Raw genomic sequence first — 23,438 nt, 5'->3', positions numbered from 1 at the left:
TGCTCGCTGCCACCACGATGGTGCCCACAGGGTCTGCAACACAGATAGGACAGCGGTTGCCGCTTCCGTTTAAAAGGCTCTGAAGGGGCGCCTGGGTGGCTCAGTCGGTTAGGCGTCCGACTTCGGCTCAGGTCGTGATCTCGCAGTCTGTGAGTTCAAGCCCCGCGTCAGGCTGTGTGCTGACAGCTCAGAGCCTGGAGCCTGTTTCGGATTCTGTGTCTCCCTCTCTCTCTCTGACCTGACCCTCCCCCATTCATGCTCTGTCTCTCTCTGTCTCAAAAATAAATAAAGGTTAAAAAAAATTTTTTTTTTTTTTTTAAATAAAAGGCTCTGAAATGGAGACCTTGAGAAGGCGACCTCAGTAAGCGGAGCCCAGCGTGCGGGCACCCTGCAGCCCCGTGCCCTGTGCCCCCCAGGCAGGTGGCCGTGGCTGGGCCATGTGGTCTCCTGTCCGCCCTGAAGCTGACCGGCCACCTTCCTGTTCTCATGGCTGTGTCACTTCTTCGTCCGTTCTCCTCCCAGGGCCAAGAGCACCGGCCTGATGCCCTGTGCTCGGCAGCCTGGTGACAGGGGACCTTCTAGGCCAGAAGTCAAAGGACCGTCGCTGACGGCCAGGGCTCGCCTCCAGCTGTCACACGCTCACCACTGCCCCTCTCTTGCAGCCTCCGTTCGGCTGTGGCGGTCCCGCCTGGGCCGGGTGATGTGCTCCATGGCAAACTGCCTGCTCCTGATGAAGGTACGTGGGTACAGAAGAGGGCGTCCGTGGTGAGGAGACGTCCACGGGCAGCCGCGGTGTTCCCGGACTCGCCCTGGACCCATTTAACGTGTATGGAAGGAAATTTCAGCACAGCGTAGAGTTTACACTGCCACGTCGAAGTGTTCAAACGTGGCGTCTAGACGATTTAACTAAAATCATCATTCGTTCCCCCTCCTTCTCGTTCCCTCTCCCTTTCTCCATCTCTCTCCCTCTCCCCTCCCCCCCTAACCCTTTCCCCCTCCCCGTCCCCATTTCTCCTATTTTTCTCTGGATTCCATCCCAGAAAGGGAGCCCTTGCTCTCCCCGTGTTAGAGGAAGGGTTTCCCCTGGTCCTGGCAGGACTTGCTGACTGATGCTTGTGGTATCGGGAGACAGGTTTCCCCAGAAGACCTGTGTCTCAGGGATGCCACCCAGAGCCTTCGGCCCCCATGGAGGCAGCTCGCAGATCGGAGAGGATGAATGGACGCCTGGGTCCTTTGTTCTCTCGTCTTTTCCCAGCAGGCCCTCGCCAGCCAAACAGCAGGGTCTGGCTCCTCGCTTTGGTGGGAGCCTGACCACCCCCCCCCACTCCGGCTCCCCAGGCGGGCGGGTCAGGGACCCACACCCCCTAGAAGCCCTGCCGCAGCTGCCGCTGCAAGAATCCGTTAGCCTCGGACACCCAGGCGCGAACACCTGGGCTCTTATGAGACCGAGTCTCTGAGTCCCCCACAGGTCAGCCCAAGGTCATTCCTGAGCTTAATCTTTAGCAAAGCAGAGCAGGCGGTTGATAGGGTGGCAGAGCTCCGTGGCTGGCCCTGGCGCGCAGCCCCGGGAGCGGGTCCCGTCCTGGGCACAGTGCAGAGGGCTTGGCCGCGGGCATAAATGCACAGCCCCGCCCCGTGCCCGTCAGGAGGACGTGTGGCCTGAACCTGCCGTAGGGCAGCCTGCACGGCTCCCATCCCGGTGGCCCCTGTAAAGGCGTGACACCAGGGCACAGTGACCTCGCAGCACCCTGCGTGTCCCGGAGCCCCAGGCGTCTGCTCTAAAACGGGCACAGAGCTGGTATCTCTGAAACCCGCAGCTGTGACATTCACGCAGCCCCCCCGCCCCCCAGGCACACACGGCCAAGGAGCTCAGGTCTCCCTTCAGTCCGCACACCTGGCGTTTCTGACAGGGTGGCTTGGCCGGCTCTGCGGTGCCCGTGTCCCTCGACTCGCACCCCAGGGCAGGCCACCCCCGGCATGTGCGTGGGCGGATGCCCTCCAAGCAGGCCGTTCTCCCCAGCCTGCTGAGGACGGTCGCCAGCTCCTGGAACCCCGTCCCCCGCACCAGAAAGCCAGCTGCTGATGCGGAGAGAGCAAACGGTAAATTCACAGTGCTGACTTTTCTTCAGTCTCGGGGCCAAAACTCCCCAGGAGGGACGCTACCTGTCCCCCTGCCGACTTTTATTTTCATTGTTAAGACGTTAATAGCACATTATGGGAGGATTTCTTTGTTGCGCTGTGGTGGTAACAATGCCCTTAAGCACCAAATGTAACTTTTCTACCGACTTCGCTGGGACTCCATACCGAACATATTATTGCTGCAAAAATGCTTTCTGATGAATGCAATTTGAGACTTTAGACGAATCTTCGTTTCCTTGAGTTCAAGTGCACGTTTGGCAAAGGTCTCCGCGTGTTTGTGCCCTGTTGCCATGGTGAGCGCGCGCGGCACTGCGGGGTCCTGTCCTCGGGGTTCGTGCACGGCCGCCGGTGGCCCCTCTGCTCGGCCGTTTCCTCGCTCTGAGGGCCGGCTGTGTTACGGGGAAATAAATACTAACTTCCTTCTGATGAGAAGCGGACGTTTCAGCCCCAAGTACCCGCAAAGCGTACCGTGGGGCGCGGTTACTTGTGTCACGTGGCCGGCGACGTGTCCATATGACGTACTGTCGGGGCGGTTACGTGTGTGACGAGGCCGGGGACGTGTCCGCACGCACAACAACGTCGGGAGTGGTTACGTGTGTGACGTGGCCCGGGACGTGTCCGCACGACGTCGGGCGCCGTTGCGCGGCCCGGGACGTGTGCATCGGTGTGATGTCGCAAGTGCAGCTGTCGTCCCCAGACTCGCGGAGGGCGGGGCGCCCGTGCGGGTCGGCCCTGCGGGTGATGTGCCTGCGGCCTCAGGTGCGCCCCCGAGGGTCCCACGTCCCCCCCCCCCCCCCCTGGGCCGCCCGTCGGGGCGCCTCAGGTCACGGAGGGACCGCGCAAGCGCGTAGACCAGCTTCTTCCCGCCTCAGTCTCCCCGCACAAACCCTTTCTGGCTGCAGACGGTCGTGAGTCCTGCCCCACGGCCCCCAAGCCGGCGGAGCTGCAGAAGGGCGACGGGTGCGCCCCGAGCCGACCCAGGCCCGTCCCCCTGAGCAGGTCCCTCGCGGCCTTCCTCAGAGCCGGTCGTGTGGTCTGCAGCGGGGCGGAGTGGGACAGCGACCTTGAGCGTTTGCCTTTCGAGGGGCCGCGTTTCCTCCGCTTGCAGGAAGTAAGCCATTTCCGGCAGTGATCGTCCGCTTAGGAAGCTCTGCAACCCACCCCCCGCGTTATCTGAGCCCAGGGCCCCTGGAAGCATCGCGGAGGCCGCCCCCGAGGCTGCGGCCGCTCCTGGGCGTCCAGAGCGGCACCGGGACCGCCGTGATCTCGCGGGGAAGCCAGCCTTCCCGCGCGCCCCCCACGCCTGCGGATCCGCCCTGGAGGGTTCTCCCAGGGGGTGGTGTTTTCACAGATCCACGCGGCCGTTACTCCGTCAGGGGTCCTTGCTTAGTTCTTTCCACGTCACGTTATCTTCGGAAACACGGACTCCTGGCCTCAAGCACTGAAACATGGTTGTCAGACGGCGACGTTGGCTTCCCCGGACTTGCCAGCCGAAAGTGGGCAGGTACCGCCCCGCACGTCCTGGCTCCGGCTCGGCTGGGCGCTCGGTAGAGTGAGTGACGCACGAGCCAAGACCTGCGGCACGTGGACTGGCCCGGATCAGTGACACTCGGGCGCCAACACCAACGACAGAAGGGTCTTCTGTTGACTGGAAACCAACAGCGAGGGCTGGGTGTTAAATCACAGCAGGCGACTTCCCCACCAGCAGGCGTCTGGGTAGGCCTCGTGCTTGTGGGGGCACCCGGGCACCCTCTGCTGGAGCCTCAGCCCCCCCAGGGGAGGGGCCTCTGAGCACACATGCACACACACCTCATGCACACACCTGATCACACGCACACTTCCACGTTCGCACTAGCACGCACACACTTGCTCATGCTTGCGAACGCACACCTACACGTTTACGCTAGCATGCACACGTGTACACAGATGTTTTGTTCACACTCATGCTTTTACACACCCACTTGCTCACATGCTGATGCATACACGGTAGTGCACGTTCGCATGTTCACACTTGCATGCACATACTTGCTAATGCTCGTGCACCCCCCGTGCCCACACCTGCTCTCATGCTTGTGCTCACACTTGTGCACTTACGCACCTCCATGGTTTCTCACACTCATGCTTGCACGCACTTGCTCATGCTTGTGCTCACACTTGGGCACACATTCGTGCACGGCTTGGTTTCTCACACTCGTGCTTGCATGCACACTCGTGCGCTTACGTGCACTCACTTGTGAGTGCACTGACACACTTGTGCCTGCTTATACACGTGTGCACACACAGCACTGGAAACAGCACAGCCCTGCTGTGGGCAGCAGGGGCCCCAGGAAAGGATGGCAGGTGCTGCGAGGCTCCTTGTGAGCACCACACCTTCAGTAAAATTTGTCTTCGTGAGTTTTCCTTGAAAGGGCCCGACTGGAAAGGTTTTCACTCTTTTCCTGCTAAACTGAAATTTTACTTGTCACCTGTCTCTCTATCATCATCCATTAGCAAGCTAGTAACTGCGAATGTGGAGGAACGAAGAACAAGCCAGGAGAAAAGCGCCTGCAGCCAACATTTCCTGCCGGCCGTGTGCTGGGACTCAGGAACAGCACAGCGCCCGGCACGGAGCCTGCTCCGCAGACATCACAGAGATCACGGCTGTTCTGGAGAGCCTGGCTTTGTTGGGGGACCCGAGAGGGGCCAAGGGCTGTGTCCTGGGCGACCGGTCCCGCCTCTTACGGGCCGACAGGGGTTCCGTTAGTGTCCCGGCGGGCCGGCGTTGGGAGCGCAGCAGGGGGTGCAGAGATGGTCAGGTCCTACCCGGTCCCCCAGGGCAGCGTGAAGGGTGCTCCCGACGCAGTGAGAGAGGGCAGCTGCTGGGGTGCACGGCCAAGCACCGTGGCCAGCGGAGCCTGCTGAGTGTCCCACGTTCACCTGCCTGGTGCGCTCAGAGAACCCCCGCACCACATTCCAGCGCTCTCCCCAGCGAGCCTGCCCTGGGTCTCGTGCTCGCTCTCAGCTAAGTTTCTTGGTGGGGGTTTCTGTTTAAACATAAGAACTTTTCCTCAACTTTTAGCCTAGAAAACGTTTAAGAGATGCTATTAATAAATTTGGTTTAGGGGCACATGGGCGGCTAAGTCAGTTAAGTGTCCAACTTCGGCTCAGGTCACAGTCTCACCGTTCATGGGTTTGAGCCCCGCGTCGGGCTCTGTGCTGACAGCTCGGAGCCTGGAGCCTGTTTTGGATTCTGTGTCTTCCTCTCTCTCTGCTCCTCCCTCACTCACACTCTGTCTCTCTCAAAAACAAACATTTAAAAAATTAAATGAAAAATAGATAAATTTGGTTTATGTCATTGGCAGTGATGACAAGGTGAAATTCACCAACTCACTTAATTTTGTCAAGAAAGAAAGCGAGAGTCCAGGTGAATTCCTAATTGCTATTTAGAAAGTGGAAGCAGGATGGACCTCAGCCCCTGAGGGAGAGGAAGGCATTTCCCGAGTCTGGTTACGAACAAAACTCGGGGTCCCGTTTGCCACGTGGTCAGGCAGGCTTGCGCTCACCTCCCAGGCCCAGCACTGGGTTTCCGCATCCTCCCGGCTCGCGTGTCGACGTGCCCTGTCTTCACGTGTGAGTCTGCAGGCACTTGAGCTTCTGATTTTGTACAGCAGTGACCTTCCTAACCCCAAATCCTCTTTCGGGTTCTGTCCCCGTAGGATTACGTGCTGGCTGTGGACGCCTATCACTCAGTCATCCAGTATTACCCCGAGCAGGAGCCCCAGCTGCTGAGTGGTATCGGCCGGATCTTCCTACAGGTACGGGCTCCCCCCTCCCCACCCCCTGCCGGGCACCTGAGCTACAGGGGGTGGGCCCCGCAGGGGTGGCCTGGGACTCAGTGGTAATTCCGTGTTTAGGAAACAGAAAACGTTTTGTGTCAGGTGTCTGTTAAAAGGTTTAGTGTTTTACAGTAGCTCCGTTTTGATGGTATTAAGTCCCCGTTGGCTTTGACGTGATTAGGATGCACACTGCTAAATGTGAATTTACAGGTTTTCATGGGCAAGGCACTGAAACAGATTATTTTAGAAATCGTCCTGTGGCAGTAGGAAAAGGGTTGATAAGACCATCAAGAACGTTCTTTCAGCTTGGCCGATACTAGCGTAACTTGCTGATATCTTGCTGGAAAGGGCACCTGAATGTGTGCGGAGGCACAAAGGACGCACATCTGGAAGCAGCGGTCCAGCAGCGCACGAGGGGAGGGACGACACCTCTCGCCAAGAGCATCGCTGATCCGGGATGAGCTTTCCTGGACCCCTTGGCGACGGAGTGATGAGTGCCCTCCTCACTCCTGTCTCTCCCAGGACGGCAATCCCACCCTTGCGGGCTGAGCCCAGGCGGCCTCTGCCCCCCTCCCACCCTCGGGACGTAGGGCTTTCTGCCATAACACCCCGGAGCAAAGTCGGAGAAGGGTCAGAAGTACGTCGAGCACCACTGGCCCTGAGCAGGCGCCACGCCCAGCCAGCCCCGCCGTGGGTACTGCCGGCCACTTTACAGATTAGCAAACTGAAGCTTCCCTGTGGTTGAGTCACCCGCCCGAGGTCCCAGAGATCCGGCGAACAGAGCCTCTGTGAGCCCAGAGCTCAGGTGGTTTTCACCGAAGGTGGGTCCTGTCCACCCCCGTCCTCACTCCACGCACACACGCGCACCTCTCTCCCCCTCCCACAAGCCATACTGCTCCTGGGGAGCACAGACGGGTTGCAGGGACAGCCTGACAGTGAAGGCCAGCTGTGGTCTCGGAGTCCTTCCCAGGGCACTCAGGGGCCTCTGTTGTGGGGCCGTTAAGGGCGACCCTCACTAAACCGGGTGCTGAGGAACGCACACCGTAGAGGCTGGAGGACCCAGCTTTTGGTCTGTCTTGGTGCTTAGCTAGCAGGTGAGCCCGGGCGAGCCGCCGAACTGAGCCGCATTGTCTCTGTGCGCCGTGGATGCTCGTTAGCGTCCTTTGGGGTCACTGAGCAGACAAAGCAGGACCGTCCGTGTAAGAACGCGGTGCCGTGGGGGCGCCCGGCCGGCTCAGCCACTAGAGCGCGTGACTCCCAATCACGCGTGTGAGTTTGAGCCCCGCGCCGGGTGTAAAGATTACCCTAAAAAAATAAAACCTTTAAAAACAACAAGAAAAAAAGAATACAGTGCTGTGCCTGGGATCACGCTGATCATCGAAATGAAATATCCTGCGTCTGCTCTAATTCCTCACCACTCAGGACAGTCTTCATTTCTGAGTCATAATTTACGTAATCTGAGGACTCTATGCCTGACATCCATTTACGAGTCCTGAGATACGAAAGCACATCCTCCTGTGGGAGTCACGGGAGTGACAGGACTGAGGCCCGGATCTCGGAACGGATAGTACCGAAGCCGCGGGGACTTGGCGAGACTGCCCTGTAGACGTTTCCGGCCCGGCTCCAAGCGGGTCCAGCGTCACCAGGGGAGGTGGTGAGCGGTGCAGGGAAAGCTCTTGGTGTCCCCCGTTCTCAGGGCTGGGGAGGTGACTGCTGGTCAGGAACACCCCCCCCCCCCCCCCCCCCCCCCCGTGTGAAGACAGGCCACAGGAAGCTGGTTGAGTGGACTCACCGAAGTCCCCACCACGTGGCCGGGAGACCTTGTCACCTCGGACTATTTATCAAACGCCTGTCACTGATACTTCTGTTGCTGAAGAACGATGGTGTGAACTTTGGTTTTGTAAAGGAAATCGAGATGGCAGGACTCACCGTTTATGACACGTTCCCATCGGAGCTGGTCAAAGGTGGCCTCGCTCCTTTGACAGGTCATCTGTTACCGCATCCGTATGCCGAGCAGGAAAGGCAGGCACAGGTAAGGTCTTGGTCGGCGGGGTAAGCGTGCTGCCTGACGCGTCCGGATCTGAGAGGAGAGAGGACGGCCGCTGAGCGGGTCTCGTGCTCAGAGACCCGGGAGCCCTTACGGAAGCTGAGGCTCCCGGTGGAACGTTGCTGTTCCGGGCCGGCGTGGTCGTGCGCCTCCCGTAGCCCATCCTGTGATCTGCCGGTGTTGAGGCGCCGGCGACAGCTTCCCGCCTGCTCTACGGGGAGCCCGTGCTGCCACAGTCAGGGTTCACGGTACAGGTCTCCCTGGGAGAAACCACACGGCTTGCATTCGTGGGGAGTTCTAGAGCTTTCTGGACCCCTGTGATAAAGAGCGAGTCCTAGGGCCCGGTGGCCATGCCTCTTTGTCCTGACCTGCCCTGCACCCTCACCTGCTTCCTGATGCCCGTGCCCTGTACAGCAGGCGTGCTCGCTGCCGAGCTCTGGTTTCTTTACGGTCGCCCCAGCAGGCACCCATCCGCACCCGGGTTCAGAAGCGGTGCTGGGACCGGCCCCTCCAGACCGGGCCACTGCCTGAGGGCCCCTGTCTCCAGTCTCTGCGTTCGGCCCCCCAGAGGGGCCCAGAGGCAGCGTGGGCACGTGCGAGTGGTGGCACTGCCCTGGCCTCCAGCCCCGGCTGGCTCCCATCCACCCCAGACCTTAGCCTCCTGAAATGCCGCTCCCTTCTGTCATCCTCGGTCAGAGCCCCTGCTGGCGCCTCATGGCTTACCTGTCGGGTAAGCTCACTTCTGAAGCCCGCGCTCAGGGCCCTCCCAGATTCGGCACTAACTCCTGCTTTGCAGCCTACTTTTCTCCCTGCTTGGGCTCCCTTTCCCTCTGCCTGCCTGTGCAGGTCTTGCCTGTCCTCTAGGGCACCGTGAAGTCACCTGGACCCCTCGATGAGCTCTCCCCTGACTTCTCTCCCAAGGCATCTTGGAGAATAAATGCACGCGGCCCCGGAGCCGAGTGGGAGAAGACAGGCCATGGGAGCCAGCTCGGGGCCGTGTGGCTCTGAGCAGGTCATGTGACCTTGCTGGGCTTCGGTCCCCTCTGTGAGATAGCGAGTCGGGGATCTCAGCAGAGATCGGACTGTGCACGGGGCCTGGGACACGTGTGGTCTACTGGGTTTCTGTGCCTCTCAGCCTCCCGCCGGCCTCGAGTAGTGGGGCACGCCTGACTCCCACCAACCGAAAGGCAGAGCCGCCCCAGACAGTGGCTAACCCCAGGATGTCGGGGTGGGGAGCTCCCTAGAGACGCTGACGCACACAGGCCGGGAGCCCACAAGCTGCCGGGGACGTGCGCGCGACGCCTGGCCGCGTGGTCCGCGTTCCAGCCCCAGAGCCATCCTGCTGGCATGTGTGCTCGTGTCTAACCTTACGCCTCAGCTCACATTAAGGACGTGTTTGGTGGGATGAGATGATGAGAGACGGTCACCGGGGGCGGAGCCTGGCATGGTGTTCTGTTACGTGGCCCTGACCCGTAATAGTGCAGAAACAGGACATTTGGGGACCAGACGAGGTCTAGCCAAGTGGAACGAAGTTTCTGGAGAATACCACACGGCTGGGCGCTACACTGCCCTGTGTCTCACGTGCTGCACCGCCCCACCCTCCGTCGGGCCAGCAACAGCTAAGCCACAAAGGAAGGCGCGTGGGCGGATACCCAGGGGCCAGACCGGTGCCATGTTGCATTAGGTCTCCTAACAGAATGTACTGTACTCGTGAGGAGCTACCCCCATTCTTTCCAAGAGGCTCGACCTCATGGCCGTTACGAGCAGACGGTTAGCTGTTCAGTTTGTGCACTGATCACATAGATGGGTGGGAAGACCTGACTTGGACACACAGGTCAGGACAGAATGTTCTAGATGCAGTCTGTAGGGAGCAGGCCCTCTCGCCTCCCACCCACACACCAGGCGCCTGGGCCTGCCCCTTCTTGGCCCCTTCTTGCCCCCAGTCTTGCTGCACAGCCTCCTGAGAGCCCCCGCTGTCCATGCAGAGGAGGTGAGCAGTTGTTCTGGGGGGAGGGTCAGGTGGAACGGGGTCTCTGCTCCTGAAAGCACTGGGAGGCTGCAGACGCGATGGGAGGTGCTCTGTACTCTGAGGGAGCCCTCCCACGGTCCACCGAAGGGCGGTGAAACACGTGCACACGCAGAGGAAGCGTGTATTCACACTTTACGGTGACTCCGCACCAAGGCCCCCACTCCGTTCTTCTGGGCTGTGATCTGTCTCAGCGGCAGGAGAGGAAGGGGTGGAGGGGTCCTGGGTGCCGTCCCTCACGGCCGCAGACTGTGCCTTGGTGACGTCCGGAGCCGAGGGCCCACGAGCTGCTCACGCAAGAGCCAGTGTCCACGGCGCTGGCGCGGAGCCGGAAGGGGCCGGTGGCCAGGCAGGAGCCTTCGGCGCAGAGCGCCGCGAGTGCGGGCAGACCGGCCTCCGCGGCAGCGCGCACGGGACCGGCGGCGAAGGCGATGCTTAGTCCTCCGACGCCACGGCTCAGGGGCCTCCGGAGGTGGGGTGCGCCCAGCGTGCCCCGGGGGCAGCCACGCGGGTGGGAGTGGGGCGTGAAGGACGGTCGGGGGCCGTGGGGACAGGAGGCGCCTGAGGGGTGCAGGCTGCTTGTTCATCCTGCCTGGCTCGCAGCAGGGCAGAGGGAGCAGGAGCCAGGCTCAGGCTCAGGGCTGCGCAGGGACTCGGGGGAGGGGAGGGACATTGCTGCGCGGGGGCTCTGCGGGCGGAGACGTCGCTGCGCGGGAGCACCTGCCGAAGGGAACCAGGACAGAGCGGCAGCGGCGTGTCACCGTTACTGGCATGTGTGCACTAATCTGGGGGGGGTCGGCCCCTTCCGGAAATGGCGGTTTGAGAGGTTTTAAAGTGGGGGGGGGGGGGCGGGGCGCCTGGGTGGCTCAGCCGGTTGAGCATCCGACTTTGGTTTCAGCTCTGGTCACGATCTCCCCATTCGAGCCCCGCGTCGGGTTCTGTGCCGAGAGCGCGGAGCCTGCTTAGGGTTCGCTTTCTGCCCCTCCCCCATTCAGTATGTGCGCTCTCAAAATATATTTTAGGTATGAAAATATTTCCTATATGTAAGCGTAAAGATTTGGGCTAAGTGGTTTTTCTAGATGAATTTCCAGCCCGTGTTTCCGTAAGTAAAGGTCGGAGGTAAACGAGAAGCCCGTGGCTTTCAGCTGATACAAATCTCACGGCAGCAGGCGCCCTCCCGAGGCCCTTGCGTTGGCCCTGCTGGGGCCCAGCCGCTGGGACAAGGGGTTCTCACTGTCACCAACTGGCGAGGCCCCCGGGGACCCCGCGCCTCCGCAGGGCCGCCTCTTGCCCAATTTGCAGGGTGGGAGGGAGCCCAGCCTGCTGTCCCGGCTGAGACCAAGGAGAGAGAGAGGCCGCGAGCCCTGGTTTCTGCTGCAGAAATACACACGGGGTCCGTCCCCCCGAAGGACAACACCGGTGGGGAATCCCCAAACAGGCATGCTCCTCTTGGGCTCTGTGTTCACGAGTGTGCTTGTGCATGAGCACTTCTCTTGGGCTCCAAGTGCACGTGTGCACGCGTGCACGAGCACTTCTCAGGCACCGTGTTCACAGGTGTGCATGCGTGCACGAGCACTTCTCTCAGGCTCCCAAGTTCACAGGTGTGCGCGTGCATGAGCACTTCCCCGGCTCCACGGTCACAAGCACGTGCATGAGCACTCGGGCTCTGCGTTCACAAGTGTGCGCGCGTGCGTGAGCACTTCTCTCAAAAGCGCTGGTATGTGTCGTCCATCTTCACAAAAGTGAGTTAGTTTCTTTCTTTCGCTGTTCTCTGGCAAATTTTGGATTATTTTGGAATTCTCTGTTCCTTGAAGGTTGGATAATTCACCTAAGAAATGCTTATGCCAAGCACTTGGTGTTTGTGGGCACTGACGCCGATCACCGTCCCTAATGTGTTACTGTTACAGGCCCCAGGGTTTTTCTCTGTCTCCGGGGCCCATCTGGGCAATTTCAGGTGTCCCAGGAAGTCACCTGTCTGGTCCCTGTGTTCACGTACATTTGCACACAGTTCTGTAAACTGACGCCCTTTTGCAACACGAACGGTTTCCTTTCTGTCCATAGCGACTCGTCATTTCACGTTTATAATTCTGTTTGCGCTTTGTCTTGACTGGTTCCTCCACTTACTGTCTGCTGTTTTCTCCAAATAAGTGGGTTGGGGTTATCGAGTCTGGGTTTATTTGCTTGCTGGATATCCTGCAAAAATTTCGACTGCCTTTTTTTATGCTTGATTTTTAAATCATTACCACATAAGTGTATCAAGTAAACCTGCCGTACGCCTTACATTTACACAGTGTGTCAAATATGTTTGAGTTAAAAATGGAGATAACAGATAGCATGGACGTGACCGATCGCGTGAGAGCTGAGTGTGTTGAAGCGCTTGGCTCGGTGCCCACATCTTAAAGGCTTGACAAACACGAGTAGTTACGGTAACTTCGGCGGAGTCAACAATACGGACTCGGCGACGTGGTTCTCGTCAACGGGACTTTAGACAAAGCGAACACATTGTGAGGGACCAGACTTGCCAGCGGAGGGCGCAGACAGCGTTGAGCCCACAGGGACTCCGGCTCCTTGCGAGTCAGGTAGAGAGAAGTCTGGCGCGGAGCTTCAAGCCGCGCGGGGCCCGAGGGGAAGCGACACATAAACGCCCTTCTGTCGTCTTCGTGTGTCTTCGTTTTCTTCCTTCTCGTGTCGTTTTTGGGCTTCTGTGGATTGATGTCAGTGACTGGGAGGGCTCTGAAGTTCTGTCCCCTTTGCAAACTATGCACTTGGCCGTGGGTTTCCTGGATGCTGGCAGAAGACAGGGGGCTCCCGGAAAAGAGACGAGGGCCATTTATTAAGGCAACACCAGTACGTTCACGGGGTCATTTTTGTCACCAGACACCACGCCCATCTGTAGGTCTTCTTTGGAGGAATATATTTGCCCCATTTTTTAAAAATTTTTTTGACGTTTATGTATTTTGAGAGAGAAACAGTGTGAGTGGGAAAGGGGCAGAGAGAGGGAGACACAGAATCGAAGCAGTCCTCTGCCCATTTTGTAATTGCATTATTTGTTTTTTTGAGTGTTCAATTGTGTAAGTTCTTTGCATATTTTAGATACTAACCCTTTATCTGCTGTGTCTTTTACAAATATCTTTTCCCACTCATAGGTTGTCTTTTAGTTTTGTTGATTGTTTCCTTCACTTTGCAAGAGATTTTTATTTTGATGTAGTCCCAGGAGTTTATTTTTCCTTTTGTTTCCCTTGCCTCAGGAGACGCGTCTAGAAAAAAGCTGCTGCGGCCAGTGTCAGAGAGATTACTACCTGTGCAATTTTCTAGGACTCTTACGGTGCCAGGTCTTTAACCCATTTTGAGTGTAGTTTTGAGTCTGGTGTAAGAAAGGGGTCCGTTTCATTCTTTTGCATTTGCCCTCCGGTTTTCCCAACACCATTTGTTGAAGAGACTGTCTTTTTCCCATTGCATAGTTTTGCCTCCTTTGTCGTAATTGGCCATGTAACCATGGGTTTATTTCTGGGTTTTCTGTCCTGTTCCATTGATCTGTGGGGCTGTTCTTGTCCCAGTCCCATACTGTCTTGATGACGGCAGCTTGAAGTCTGGAATCGTGATGCCTCCAGCTTTGCTTTTTTTTTTTTTTTTAATTTTTTTTTTTAACGTTTATTTGTTTTTTGAGACAGAGAGAGACAGAGCATGAACAGGGGAGGGACAGAGAGAGAGGGAGACACAGAATCGGAAGCAGGCTCCAGGCTCTGAGCCATCAGCCCAGAGCCCGACACGGGGCTCGAACTCACGGACCGTGAGATCGTGACCTGAGCTGAAGTCGGAGGCTTAACCGACTGACCCACCCAGGCGCCCCTGCTTTGATTTTTCAAGATCGCTTTGGCTATTCGGGTCTTTTGTAGTTCCCTACACATTGTAGGATTGTTTGTTGTAGCTCTGTGAAAAATGCTGTTGGGATTTTGATAGGGATTGCATTAAATGTATAGATTGCTCAAGGAAGTATAGACATTTTAACAATATTTATTCTAATTCATGAGTGAGGTATGCCTTTCCATCTCTTTATGTTATTTTTATTTCATCAGTGTTTTCTAGTTTTCAGAGTTATAGGTCTTTCTCCCCTTTGGTTAAGTTTATTCCTAGGTGGTTTTTTTTTTATTACTTTTGGTGCAATTATAAATGGATTTTTTTTTTTAAGTAGGCTCCATGGCCAGTATGGGGCTTGAACTCACGACCCTGAGATCAAGAGTCTCATGTTTTACCAACAGAGTCGGCCAGGATTGTTTTCTTAATTTCTCTTTGTGCTGCTTCATTATTAGTGTATAGGAACGCAATATGCTTTTGTATCCTTCAACTTTACTGAATTCAGTTATCCGTTCTAGTACTTTTTTGGTGGAGTCTTTAGGGTTTTCTGTATATAGTATCCTGTCATCTGCAGGTAGTGGGAGTTTTACTTCCTACTTACCAATTCGGATGCCTTTTATTTCCATTTGTTTGCTGAGGCTAGGACTTCCATTACTATGTTGAGTAACAGCAGTGAGAGTGGACATCCCTGCCTCATTCCTGACCTGGGGGGAAAAGCTCTCACTTTCCCCCACTGAGTATGATGTTACAGCTGTGGGTTTTTCACACATGGTCTTTATGATATTGAGGAATGTTCCCTCTGAACCCGTTTTAAGGGTTTTTGTCATGAATGGATGTTGTTCTTTGTCAAATGCTTCGTATGCATCTACTGAAATGATCACATGGTTTTTATCCTTTTTATATTGATGTGATGTCTCACGTGGAATGAACCACCGCCCGCACATCCCAGGGATAAATCCCACCTGATTGCGCTGAAGGATTTTTTTAATGTATTGTTGGATTTGGTTTCCTACTATTTTATCGAGGATATTTTAGTGTATGTTCAGCAGAAATACTGGCCTGTGGCTCTCTTTTTTGGTGGTGTCTTCATCTAGTTTTGTATCAGGGTAACGCTGGCCTCAGAATGAATTTGGAAGTTTTCCATCCTTTTTTTTTTTTTTTTTTTTTTTTTGGAACAGTTTGAGAAGAATGGGTATTAACTCTTCTTTAAACGTTTGCTAGAATTCACCTGTGAAGCCATCTGGTCCTGGACTTTTATTTTTTGTGGGTTTTTTGATTACCGATTTAGTTTCTTTGCTGGAAATTGGTCTGTTCAAATTTTCTTTTTCTACCTGCTTCGGTTTTAGTAGTTTATATGTTTCTAGGAATTTATCCATTTCTTCTTGGTTGTCCAGTTTGTTGGCATATAATTTTTCATAACATGTCTTACAATTGTTTCTATTTCTGTGCTGTTGGCGGTTATTTCTCCTCTGATATTTGTGATTTTGGATTTTTTTTCTTTTTTAATGAGTATGGCTAGAGGTTTATCAATGTTGTTGATCTCGTCAAAGAACCAGCTCCTGGTTTCATTGATCTGTCCTGTTGGGTTTTTTAAGTTTCTATATCATTTATTTTTGCTCTAATCTTTACTATTTCCTTCCTTCTGGTTTGGGGTTTTGTTTATTCTTCTTTATATATACCTCTTTTAGGTGTAAGGCTAGGTGGTTTATTTGAGATAGTCCTCTGTTGCACCAAACTTCCCTCTTAGAACAGCTTTTGCTGTATCCCAGAGGTTTTGGAGCTGTGTGATTTCATTTTCATTTGTTTCTATGTAATTTTTTATTTCTTTGATTTCTTGGTTGACCCACTCATTGTTCAGTAACATGTTATTTAATCTCCATGTGTTTGTGGTCTTTCCAGATTTTTTTCTTGTGGTTGATCTCTCATTTCGTAGCGTCGTGGTCAGAAAGGACGCACAGTGTGACTTCGAACTCTTTGAATTTGTTGAGACTTGCTTTGTCGCCTAATATGCGATCTGTTCAGGAGGATGTTCTGTGTGCACTTGAAAAGAACGTGTATTCTACTGTTGTAGGATAGAATGTTCTGAATAGATCTGTTAGACCCATCTGGTCCAGTGTGTCATTCAAAGCCACCGTTTCCTTATTGATTCTGTTTGGATAATCTGTCCATTGACGTAAGTGAGGTGATAAAGTTCCCTATTATTATCAGTTTCTTTTTGTTATTAACTGTTTTGTGTATTTGGTTGCTCCCATTTGGGGTGCATAACTATTTGCTATCATTGTATGTTGTTGGATTGTCCTCTTTGTTTTTCATGTTCATTTATTTATTTAGAGAGAAAGAAGGGAGCGTGGGTGGGGGAGGGGCAGAGAGAGACAGACTCCCAAGCAGGCTGTCCTCACGGAGCCCAACATGGGGCTCAGTCCCAGGAACCGTGTATCACGACCTGAGCCAAGATCAGGAGTCAGACACTCAACCGACTGAGCCACCCAAGCAGCCCCGTCTCCTTTATTACCACATAGTGTCCTTCTGTGTCTCTTGTTACATTCTGTGTTAAAGCCTGTGTTGTCTTGTAGAAGCATTTCTGCCCTGGCTTTCTCTTAATACTCTATCAAGTGTTTCTCCGTCTACTCGCTTTCAGTCTTCAGGTGTCCTTACGTCTGAGATGAGTCTTTTGTACGTAGCATATGGATAGGTCTTGTTTTTTTATTCACTCTGTCACCCTGTGCCTTTTCGGTGGAGCGTTTGGTCCACTTGCATTCAAGTAATTATTGATAGATATGTATTTATTGCCACTTCGATACTTGTTACGAAGTTTTTCTGTGATCCTTTCTTCTCTTGCTTTCTTTCGTGATTTGTTGGCTTTCTTCAGTGATTCACTTGGGTTCTTTTTATTCTCTGCGTATCTGTTACTGGTTCTTGATTTGTGGTTCCCATTGGCTTCGTATACAACATCTTTTGCGTACAGCAGTCTACATTAGGTTGACGGTCGCTTAAGTTTGAGCCCTTTCTGCTCATTTCCCCACCGCCCCAGATTTGAGGCATATGGTGTCACACTTTACGTCCTCTTATTTTGGGACTCCCTTGACTGAGTTGTACAGATATACTTATTTTTAGTGCTTCTGTGTTTCTTACTTTTCATACTCTCACTTATGGTCTTTTTTCACTCAAAGGGTACCCTTTAATGTTTCCCGCAGGGCTGCTTCAGTGGCCATGAGCCCTTCAGTTTTTGTCTGCCTGGCAAGGTCTTCATCGCTCCTTCTGTTACACGCAGGGGCCGTGCTAATCTTCTCTGTGATGTCCTGACTTTAGTACATGTGCTCCCAAAGCAAGCGCCGTTCTGAACGACGGCCTTGCGGGATGGAGAATTCCCGGCTGCACACTTTCCCCTTCGGCACTTTGTATCGTGCCGCTCCCTCTGGCTGGGATTTCTGCCGAAAAGTCCACCAGTAGCCTTACGGGGTTTCCCTCGTGTGTCACTGTCGTCTTTTCTCTCGTGGCTTGTAACATGTCTCCTTTGTTGCTACCTTTTGCGTGGACCTCCTTGGGTTGATTTTGTTGGGAGCTCCGTGCGCCTCTTGGGAGGGATTTTTGTTTCCTTCCCCAAATTAGGGAAGTTTTCAGCTACTTCTTCTTCAGGTAAATCTTCTGCCTTTTCTCTCTCCTCTCCTTCTGGGATCCCTGCAGTGCGAATGTTAGGATTCTTAACGGAGTCCCTGAGTTCCCTAAGTGCCCCCCCCCCATTTTGCACTTTCTCTTACTTGCTCAGCCTGATACTTTCCGTCACCCCGTCCTCCGCGTCGCTAACTCGCCCCTCGGCTTCCTCTAACCCGTTTATTCCATCTAGTGTGTTTTGTATTTCATGTATCGTGTTCTTCATCTCCGGTTGGTTTTTCTCTCTGTGCCGAGGGTCTCCCTGATGTCCTCCACTCTTGCCTCACGTCCAGCAAGTATCTTCGTGATCGCTGAATTCTCTGGAAGGCACCGCCGGCCTCCAGCTTTCACTTGGGTCTCTTGCCGCAGCTCTGCCCTTTCATTTGGGACATACCCTTCCCCTCGCTTTGCCTCACTGTGCGTGTGGGTGTGGGTGTGCGCGTGCGCGTTGGGAAAGTCTGCTACGTCTCTCGCTCTTGAAAGTGGCAGGCAGGTTGCACACTTTTGATGAAAGGCACTGATCTCTTCCACAGAGGAAGCGCAGCTGCCGTGGAGACCCGGCTGGCCGGGGCCACCCTGCAAAGCACCCACGGGCGGTGTGCACACCCGTCCTGTTGCGCGGGGGGAGGGGGATTGCGGTGTTAACACGGTGGGTGCTTCCTCCCGGGGAAGTCGGGCCACACTGTTGGCAAGCCGGTCTCCGGGGCGAGGGGACCCGCGACACCAGGACTGGGGCAGGGCAAGATGTAAGGGTAGGTAGTGAGTGCGGGTGTCCTGGTGCGGGCGGGGGAGGGAGACGGCGCCTGCCCCCTCCTCTGCTCCCGGAGAAGTCCCTCGGGAACACACTCTCCCTCCCTCACGCCCCGGGCTGCTTTCAGGACGCTGCTTCTAATCTGGATCTCCGGGCTGTTTGCTGTGCTGTCCCTTACGGGCAGGGACCCAGCTCTCCGTCACCCCATCACCCTCCTCTCCCAGAGCCTAAGCCCAAGCCCGCTGGTCTTCAGAGTTCCAGGCTTCAAGTCCTGCTGCTTGTAAGAACTCACAAAATTCGGCCCCTCTGATTTTCAGAGCCACTCTGGGGATTTGTCTTCCCGGCTGGGCTCCCTGCTGTGATCACCTTCTCACCCGTCTCTGTGCCCGTGGGGGCTTAGCTCCTGCCTCCTCTCTGCCCTCTCCCCTCTCCCGTGTGGCCTCCTGCCTTCACCCCTGGTGTTTATTCTTCGGGCTTCGGATCGCCCTCTGGGTTGTCAGCAGTAACGTGCGTGTTTTCTAGGATCCGCGGCGGGAGACGAGCGTCGGTCCTCCTCTGCCGCCTCCCTGAAAACCGTCATTTATTTTTACTTAATGTTATGCTAGGATTCACATTTAAGACTTTTTAATAAGACTCGTACATTAACTTCATTTCTGACCTAAACGTGTTGACGTTCCATCGTGTCCTAAATGGGATTCGCTTTTACAAAAAGTAACAGTCAGTGATGGCGATCAGAGCTTTCCTGCCTAACCCATCGGGCAGCGGTCTGTGTGGCTGTACGTTTACTGGTTTTGTCACCTGACCTGACCCAGTAATTCTGTCAAAGCAGATTGGAGACATAAAAACAGCTGAGAAGTATTTTCAAGATGTGGAGAAAGTGACGCAGAAGTTGGACGGACCACAAGGCAAAATAATGGTTTTAATGAACAGGTAAAGCTCTCAAAACTACGTTTTCTCAAATGTCCCAGGAGTTCAAGGCTCCGCTTCCTGAGGCCCTCTAGAGAACGTTCCTTATTCCTGTCCCCTTCCCAGCACTGAAACGGCAGTTAGTCAAGCGACAAGTTTTAAGATTTCTCCCGTTTTTCAAAGTACTGTTCATATTGCCCCCGTTTTCAACATCAGTTTGCATAACTGCTCGTTGTTCTCGGTCCCCTGGCTACTTGAATACCTGTGTTTTGGTGTCTTCACAAACCTGTGCGTGCATCTGGGGAGCCCCCTCCTCCCCCGCTTCTCCCGTTCCCAGTTAACTGCCTTACCTGTCGTTCACGTTCCAGAGCCTTCCTTCACCTCGGTCAGAATAACTTTGCAGAAGCCCACAGGTTCTTCACAGAAATCCTAAGGATTGAACCGACAAATGCAGTGGTAAGATCCTAGAGGACACAGGAGCTCGCGGCTCTGGGCCCGTCCTGAGCCGTCGGCCGGTGTCACGGTGGTTGGGAGAGGGTTTCGGGGGCCACCGGCTGGTGGCCGTGTCCGATCCCGTGCACGTGTCCCTCCCGTCCAGGCCAACAACAACGCCGCCGTGTGTCTGCTCTACCTGGGCAGACTCAAGGACTCCCTGCGGCAGCTGGAGGCCATGGTCCAGCAGGACCCCACGCACTACCTGCACGAGAGCGTGCTCTTCAACCTGACCACCATGTACGAGCTGGAGTCCTCCCGCAGCGCGCAGAAGAAGCAGGCTCTGCTCGAGGCCGTCGCCAGCAAAGAAGGGGACAGCTTCAACACACAGTGCCTCAAGCTGGCGTAGGACGCTCGCCTTCTGGGGCCACGGGGCCCCTGTGCAGCACATCCGCCAGAGCGGATACCCTGACCTGACCGTTGGCTCCGAGGACACCCCTTTCCCCGGGGGCGGGTCGTCTTCACCCAGAGCCACGGCCGGGCCCAGACTCGGCGGTTTGTTAGACTCCAGGCGGCCCGGTGCCCGCGACTCTGCCACGGTTCACGAACGTGGTGTCCGGGAGGCGGGGTCCGTGTGAGGCACCGCGTCCCTTTTATTCCCGGGAGCTGACCTGCTTCCGCTCTTCATTCTGACTGTCCGCAGAGGAACGCTGACCAACCACCCATTCTCTGTAAATCCTCCAGTCCAGGTGAGCATAAAGGCAGAGAAATACCAAACACACGGCCTTCTCTCTCGTTCCCTCCTTTGCGGCCCAAAGTAAACACGTCACTTGTCCTCATCTGATTCAGTTTCAGCCAACGCCACACACCTTGGACAGGCCTGGCGGTGGGTGAAAGAAACCACCGTCTCTCTTCAGTGTTTTGTACGTCACAGGGAGCGGGACACGGGAGCTTCTGACGCGTAACGCAAGCAGGGGAGAGCACTCGTGCGTACAGGCGGGCGGGCCAGGACGTGTGTCCTTGCGTGGTCTTTCGTCCCGAGGGTCGGGACACGTGTGCAGTATTTACACAGTATCGGGGAGGGAGTTTTCTCCTCTACCCTTCTAGGTTCTTCGGTTGGTCTAATAAACTGACACGAGACAGGTTAACGGGAGACAAGTCTGATCACGTACATACAGGGGCCCCATAAGAATGTGAGACCCCAGGACGAGCCCGGCAGCGGAGGCTTCTGCCGTCCCGAGCAGAGGAAGGGGTGGAGGCCCGGGGCTTCACGGGACCGTAACGACAACGGATCTGGCGGTCATGAGATGTTTGCCCTGCTGTGTGGATGGGTCGTTCAGATAAAAGTTCATAGCCGGTAACAGCTCCCGCCGGGGGCTAGGCCTCCTGTCCAAACCCTTCCAAGAAGCGAGAGGCAAGTTTTTTCTTAAATCTGCTGCATCCTGACGGTCTTTAGCTCAATTTAATCCACGTGCCAGAGCAGCGTATCTGGGGGTCGCATATCCTCTCCCAGCCTTGGTCCCACCTCTGAAACTTCTGGGCTGATGGACCGCTCCGGCTCACTGAGCCAGCCTCCCAGTCCCGACGACGGGGTCGTCCGGTTAAGCAGCCGGCTCCGTTTCAGGAGGCTCCCGAGTTAGGTCTGGGGCAAGTCATCAGATATTTAATAAGAGGCATTTCTGGGGAGACAAAAGAAAAGCGAAGGTTAATTTGGGAGCAGGTCCGGTCTCGGTGGGTTCCGGAGGCAGCCAGCCGCACAGACGTCCAGATGCCCGGCTTGCGGCATCTTCGGTGGGGTGAAGCAGACAGCGGAAACGAGACAGACGGGCCTGGCCTGCAGGGAGGCCGTCTGGCGAGCTCTCCGAGTGGCCCGCACGGCAGCAGGCACGGCAGCTGTCCACACGTGAGCTGTTGCGGTTTGTCTGAACTTTACGTGACGGTGTCCGGCCGTAACTTGCACGGCTTCAGGGAAAGGGCAGTTCCGGTTCTCAACGATTCCGAGTCAGAAGGACTGGTGGCAGGGAGGGGGTGAACTGGAAATGCCAGTTTGGAGAGTTGCAGCCAAATAGAGGAAGAAAATAGAAGAACTCGGGATCTAGTCCAGTTTACAGGTAAAAACAAAACCGCACGGGCCGTTAACGGCACTGGAATCTGCTGTCCACGAAGGCGTATTACTGAAACAATTTCTCTCTACAGTCACCCCCACATTCACAGCAAGACTAACTCTGTTTTCACAGTTTCAGTACCTTGGCCTTGTTATTTACATAACTGCAGAAGAAGAGTGCTCACCATACAGACTTTTAAGTCTGCTTTGCTCAGACTTTCCATAAGGAATCTCCCGTGAACTTTGAAAGACTCTCCAGGCTGAGAAGCCGCGCTAAGGAGCCATCATCAGACTTTGCCTGCAATACATACAGATTTGGGTGAATTCCTCTCTTCTCAAGGTTCCAAACATTTCCTGAGATTCTTGGGCCTGCCAAGAAGCCACCTTCCCTCCTCACCGGGTCAGGCCGCCAGGAACCCTGTAAGCAAGGCTCCATTAAGGTCAGCCTTAGTTCCTGAAAGCCGATCATCTCGGAGTCTTTACACCTCCCTCAAATAAGACCTTGTGGTCAGAGCCTGGTAATACAACCAACATTCCCAATCATGTCCTGTTACAAGAACGGATTCCTAAATCACTCATTTGAGTGGCGGTACAGTTGCACAAGAATACTAAGTTTGCAAATTCTGGAGGGGCCAAAGAGGGAGAGCAATGTTCACCTTTGTTCACAAAGCAATATCTTAAATTGCTGATCCCATGAGAAAAGAGAAGGCTTTCTTAAGTTTGGAAAAAGGTAAAGAACAGGCAGTGTTTCAAAGCAGAAGTCGTAAAATTATGGTTCTGAATCCATTCGGTTCCATCTAATACTCGTTCTGCTTGAATCCATTCCTCGTTATTAGTTCTAGAATTTCTCATCCCGCTCACTTTCACGATGTCAGGTCCTACTTGTCAGTCCTTTCCGTGACTCCTTGGAGGGAGGTGCCTTCGCAGGACACTGGCAGGGCACCAAAGTGCAACGACAAGACTCCCGATGTCAGAGATCCGACGGGAGTCCGTGACGCGGAACCGACAGAGCGACTTGGTTATTTCTGAACGTAACATTCGGAGAGAACTGCGGTTATGACTGGTGATGCTATCCAGGATATTCTAGGTGTGTGGGGATCTCAGAACTTGCAGAACATTAATATTTACCGACACAGTGGGTTATCATCATGTATTTCACATGCTTTCCATAGAATTTAACACGATCAAATAAGCCTAATTAGCAGAACATCATTCTTTGTATAAGTGAGAACAAACCTTTGGAGATGTTCAGGGACCCTCTGGAAATTCTCAAAACTTAGTTCGAGGTCAGTAAAGGCCTAATTTAGACTTCGATTTGGGTAAGTCTGTCCAAAACATCAACACGTTTGGACACTTGACTACAGAGGGTCACAGACCATTGTGAGACAGTACTTAGTGGTTGATTTAGTCAAAGTGCCAGAAAACAAAGACCTGGTAAGGCACCAGATCTTGGCTTTCTGGTGGATGACTTGAAAAGTAAAGAAACTTTTATCAACTGTTGTCAACAGCAAACCTGAAGTTCAAGAAAACTTTGTTTTTCAGAGCAAAAACCAATTTTGTGCCACTTACTGTTGATATTAAAATTTAATTGTAATCTTAGCCAGCTTGGCCACACATTAAAATTTCTCTCCAAAGCCTCCTTTTCCACAAACCTACACGTTTCTTTGTCCTCGACAAAAGCACATCACCATTCCTCCGACCCTCCTTTTTAC

General features: G+C 54.4%; 2 protein-coding genes and 1 long non-coding RNA gene across 4 annotated transcripts in view; 2 read left to right on the top strand and 1 right to left on the bottom strand.

Moving 5' to 3' along the window:
• The window catches only part of TRAPPC12 (trafficking protein particle complex subunit 12), an 81,625-nt gene extending 61,222 nt beyond the window's left edge, over positions 1-20,403 (top strand). The window contains exons 8-12 of one of the 2 annotated variants that reach the window (XM_019453181.2): positions 663-736; positions 5,835-5,933; positions 19,114-19,214; positions 19,559-19,646; positions 19,789-20,403. In XM_019453181.2, coding sequence (XP_019308726.2) covers positions 663-736; positions 5,835-5,933; positions 19,114-19,214; positions 19,559-19,646; positions 19,789-20,031 — 605 coding nt within the window. In that variant the 3' untranslated portion in view covers positions 20,032-20,403. The remainder of the gene's footprint in view (positions 1-662; positions 737-5,834; positions 5,934-19,113; positions 19,215-19,558; positions 19,647-19,788) is intronic. The other variant, XM_019453184.2, reaches the window with a different exon arrangement.
• Positions 1-23,438, top strand: part of RPS7 (ribosomal protein S7) — a 117,512-nt gene that overhangs the window by 14,740 nt on the left and 79,334 nt on the right. The window lies entirely within an intron of this gene.
• Positions 6,118-19,789, bottom strand: LOC128773696 (uncharacterized). Its single transcript, XR_008418134.1, has 3 exons — positions 19,541-19,789; positions 7,884-8,034; positions 6,118-7,259 (listed from the first exon to the last, which is right to left on the bottom strand). It is a non-coding gene; the product is annotated as an uncharacterized LOC128773696 (long non-coding RNA).

The sequence above is a fragment of the Panthera pardus genome, unplaced genomic scaffold (genome assembly GCF_024362965.1).
Source record: "Panthera pardus isolate Hobbes unplaced genomic scaffold, ASM2436296v1 HiC_scaffold_26, whole genome shotgun sequence".
NCBI lineage: Eukaryota > Metazoa > Chordata > Mammalia > Carnivora > Felidae > Panthera > Panthera pardus.
Note: the sequence above shows the minus strand (reverse complement) of the source record. Positions and strands in the feature narration are given on the sequence as shown.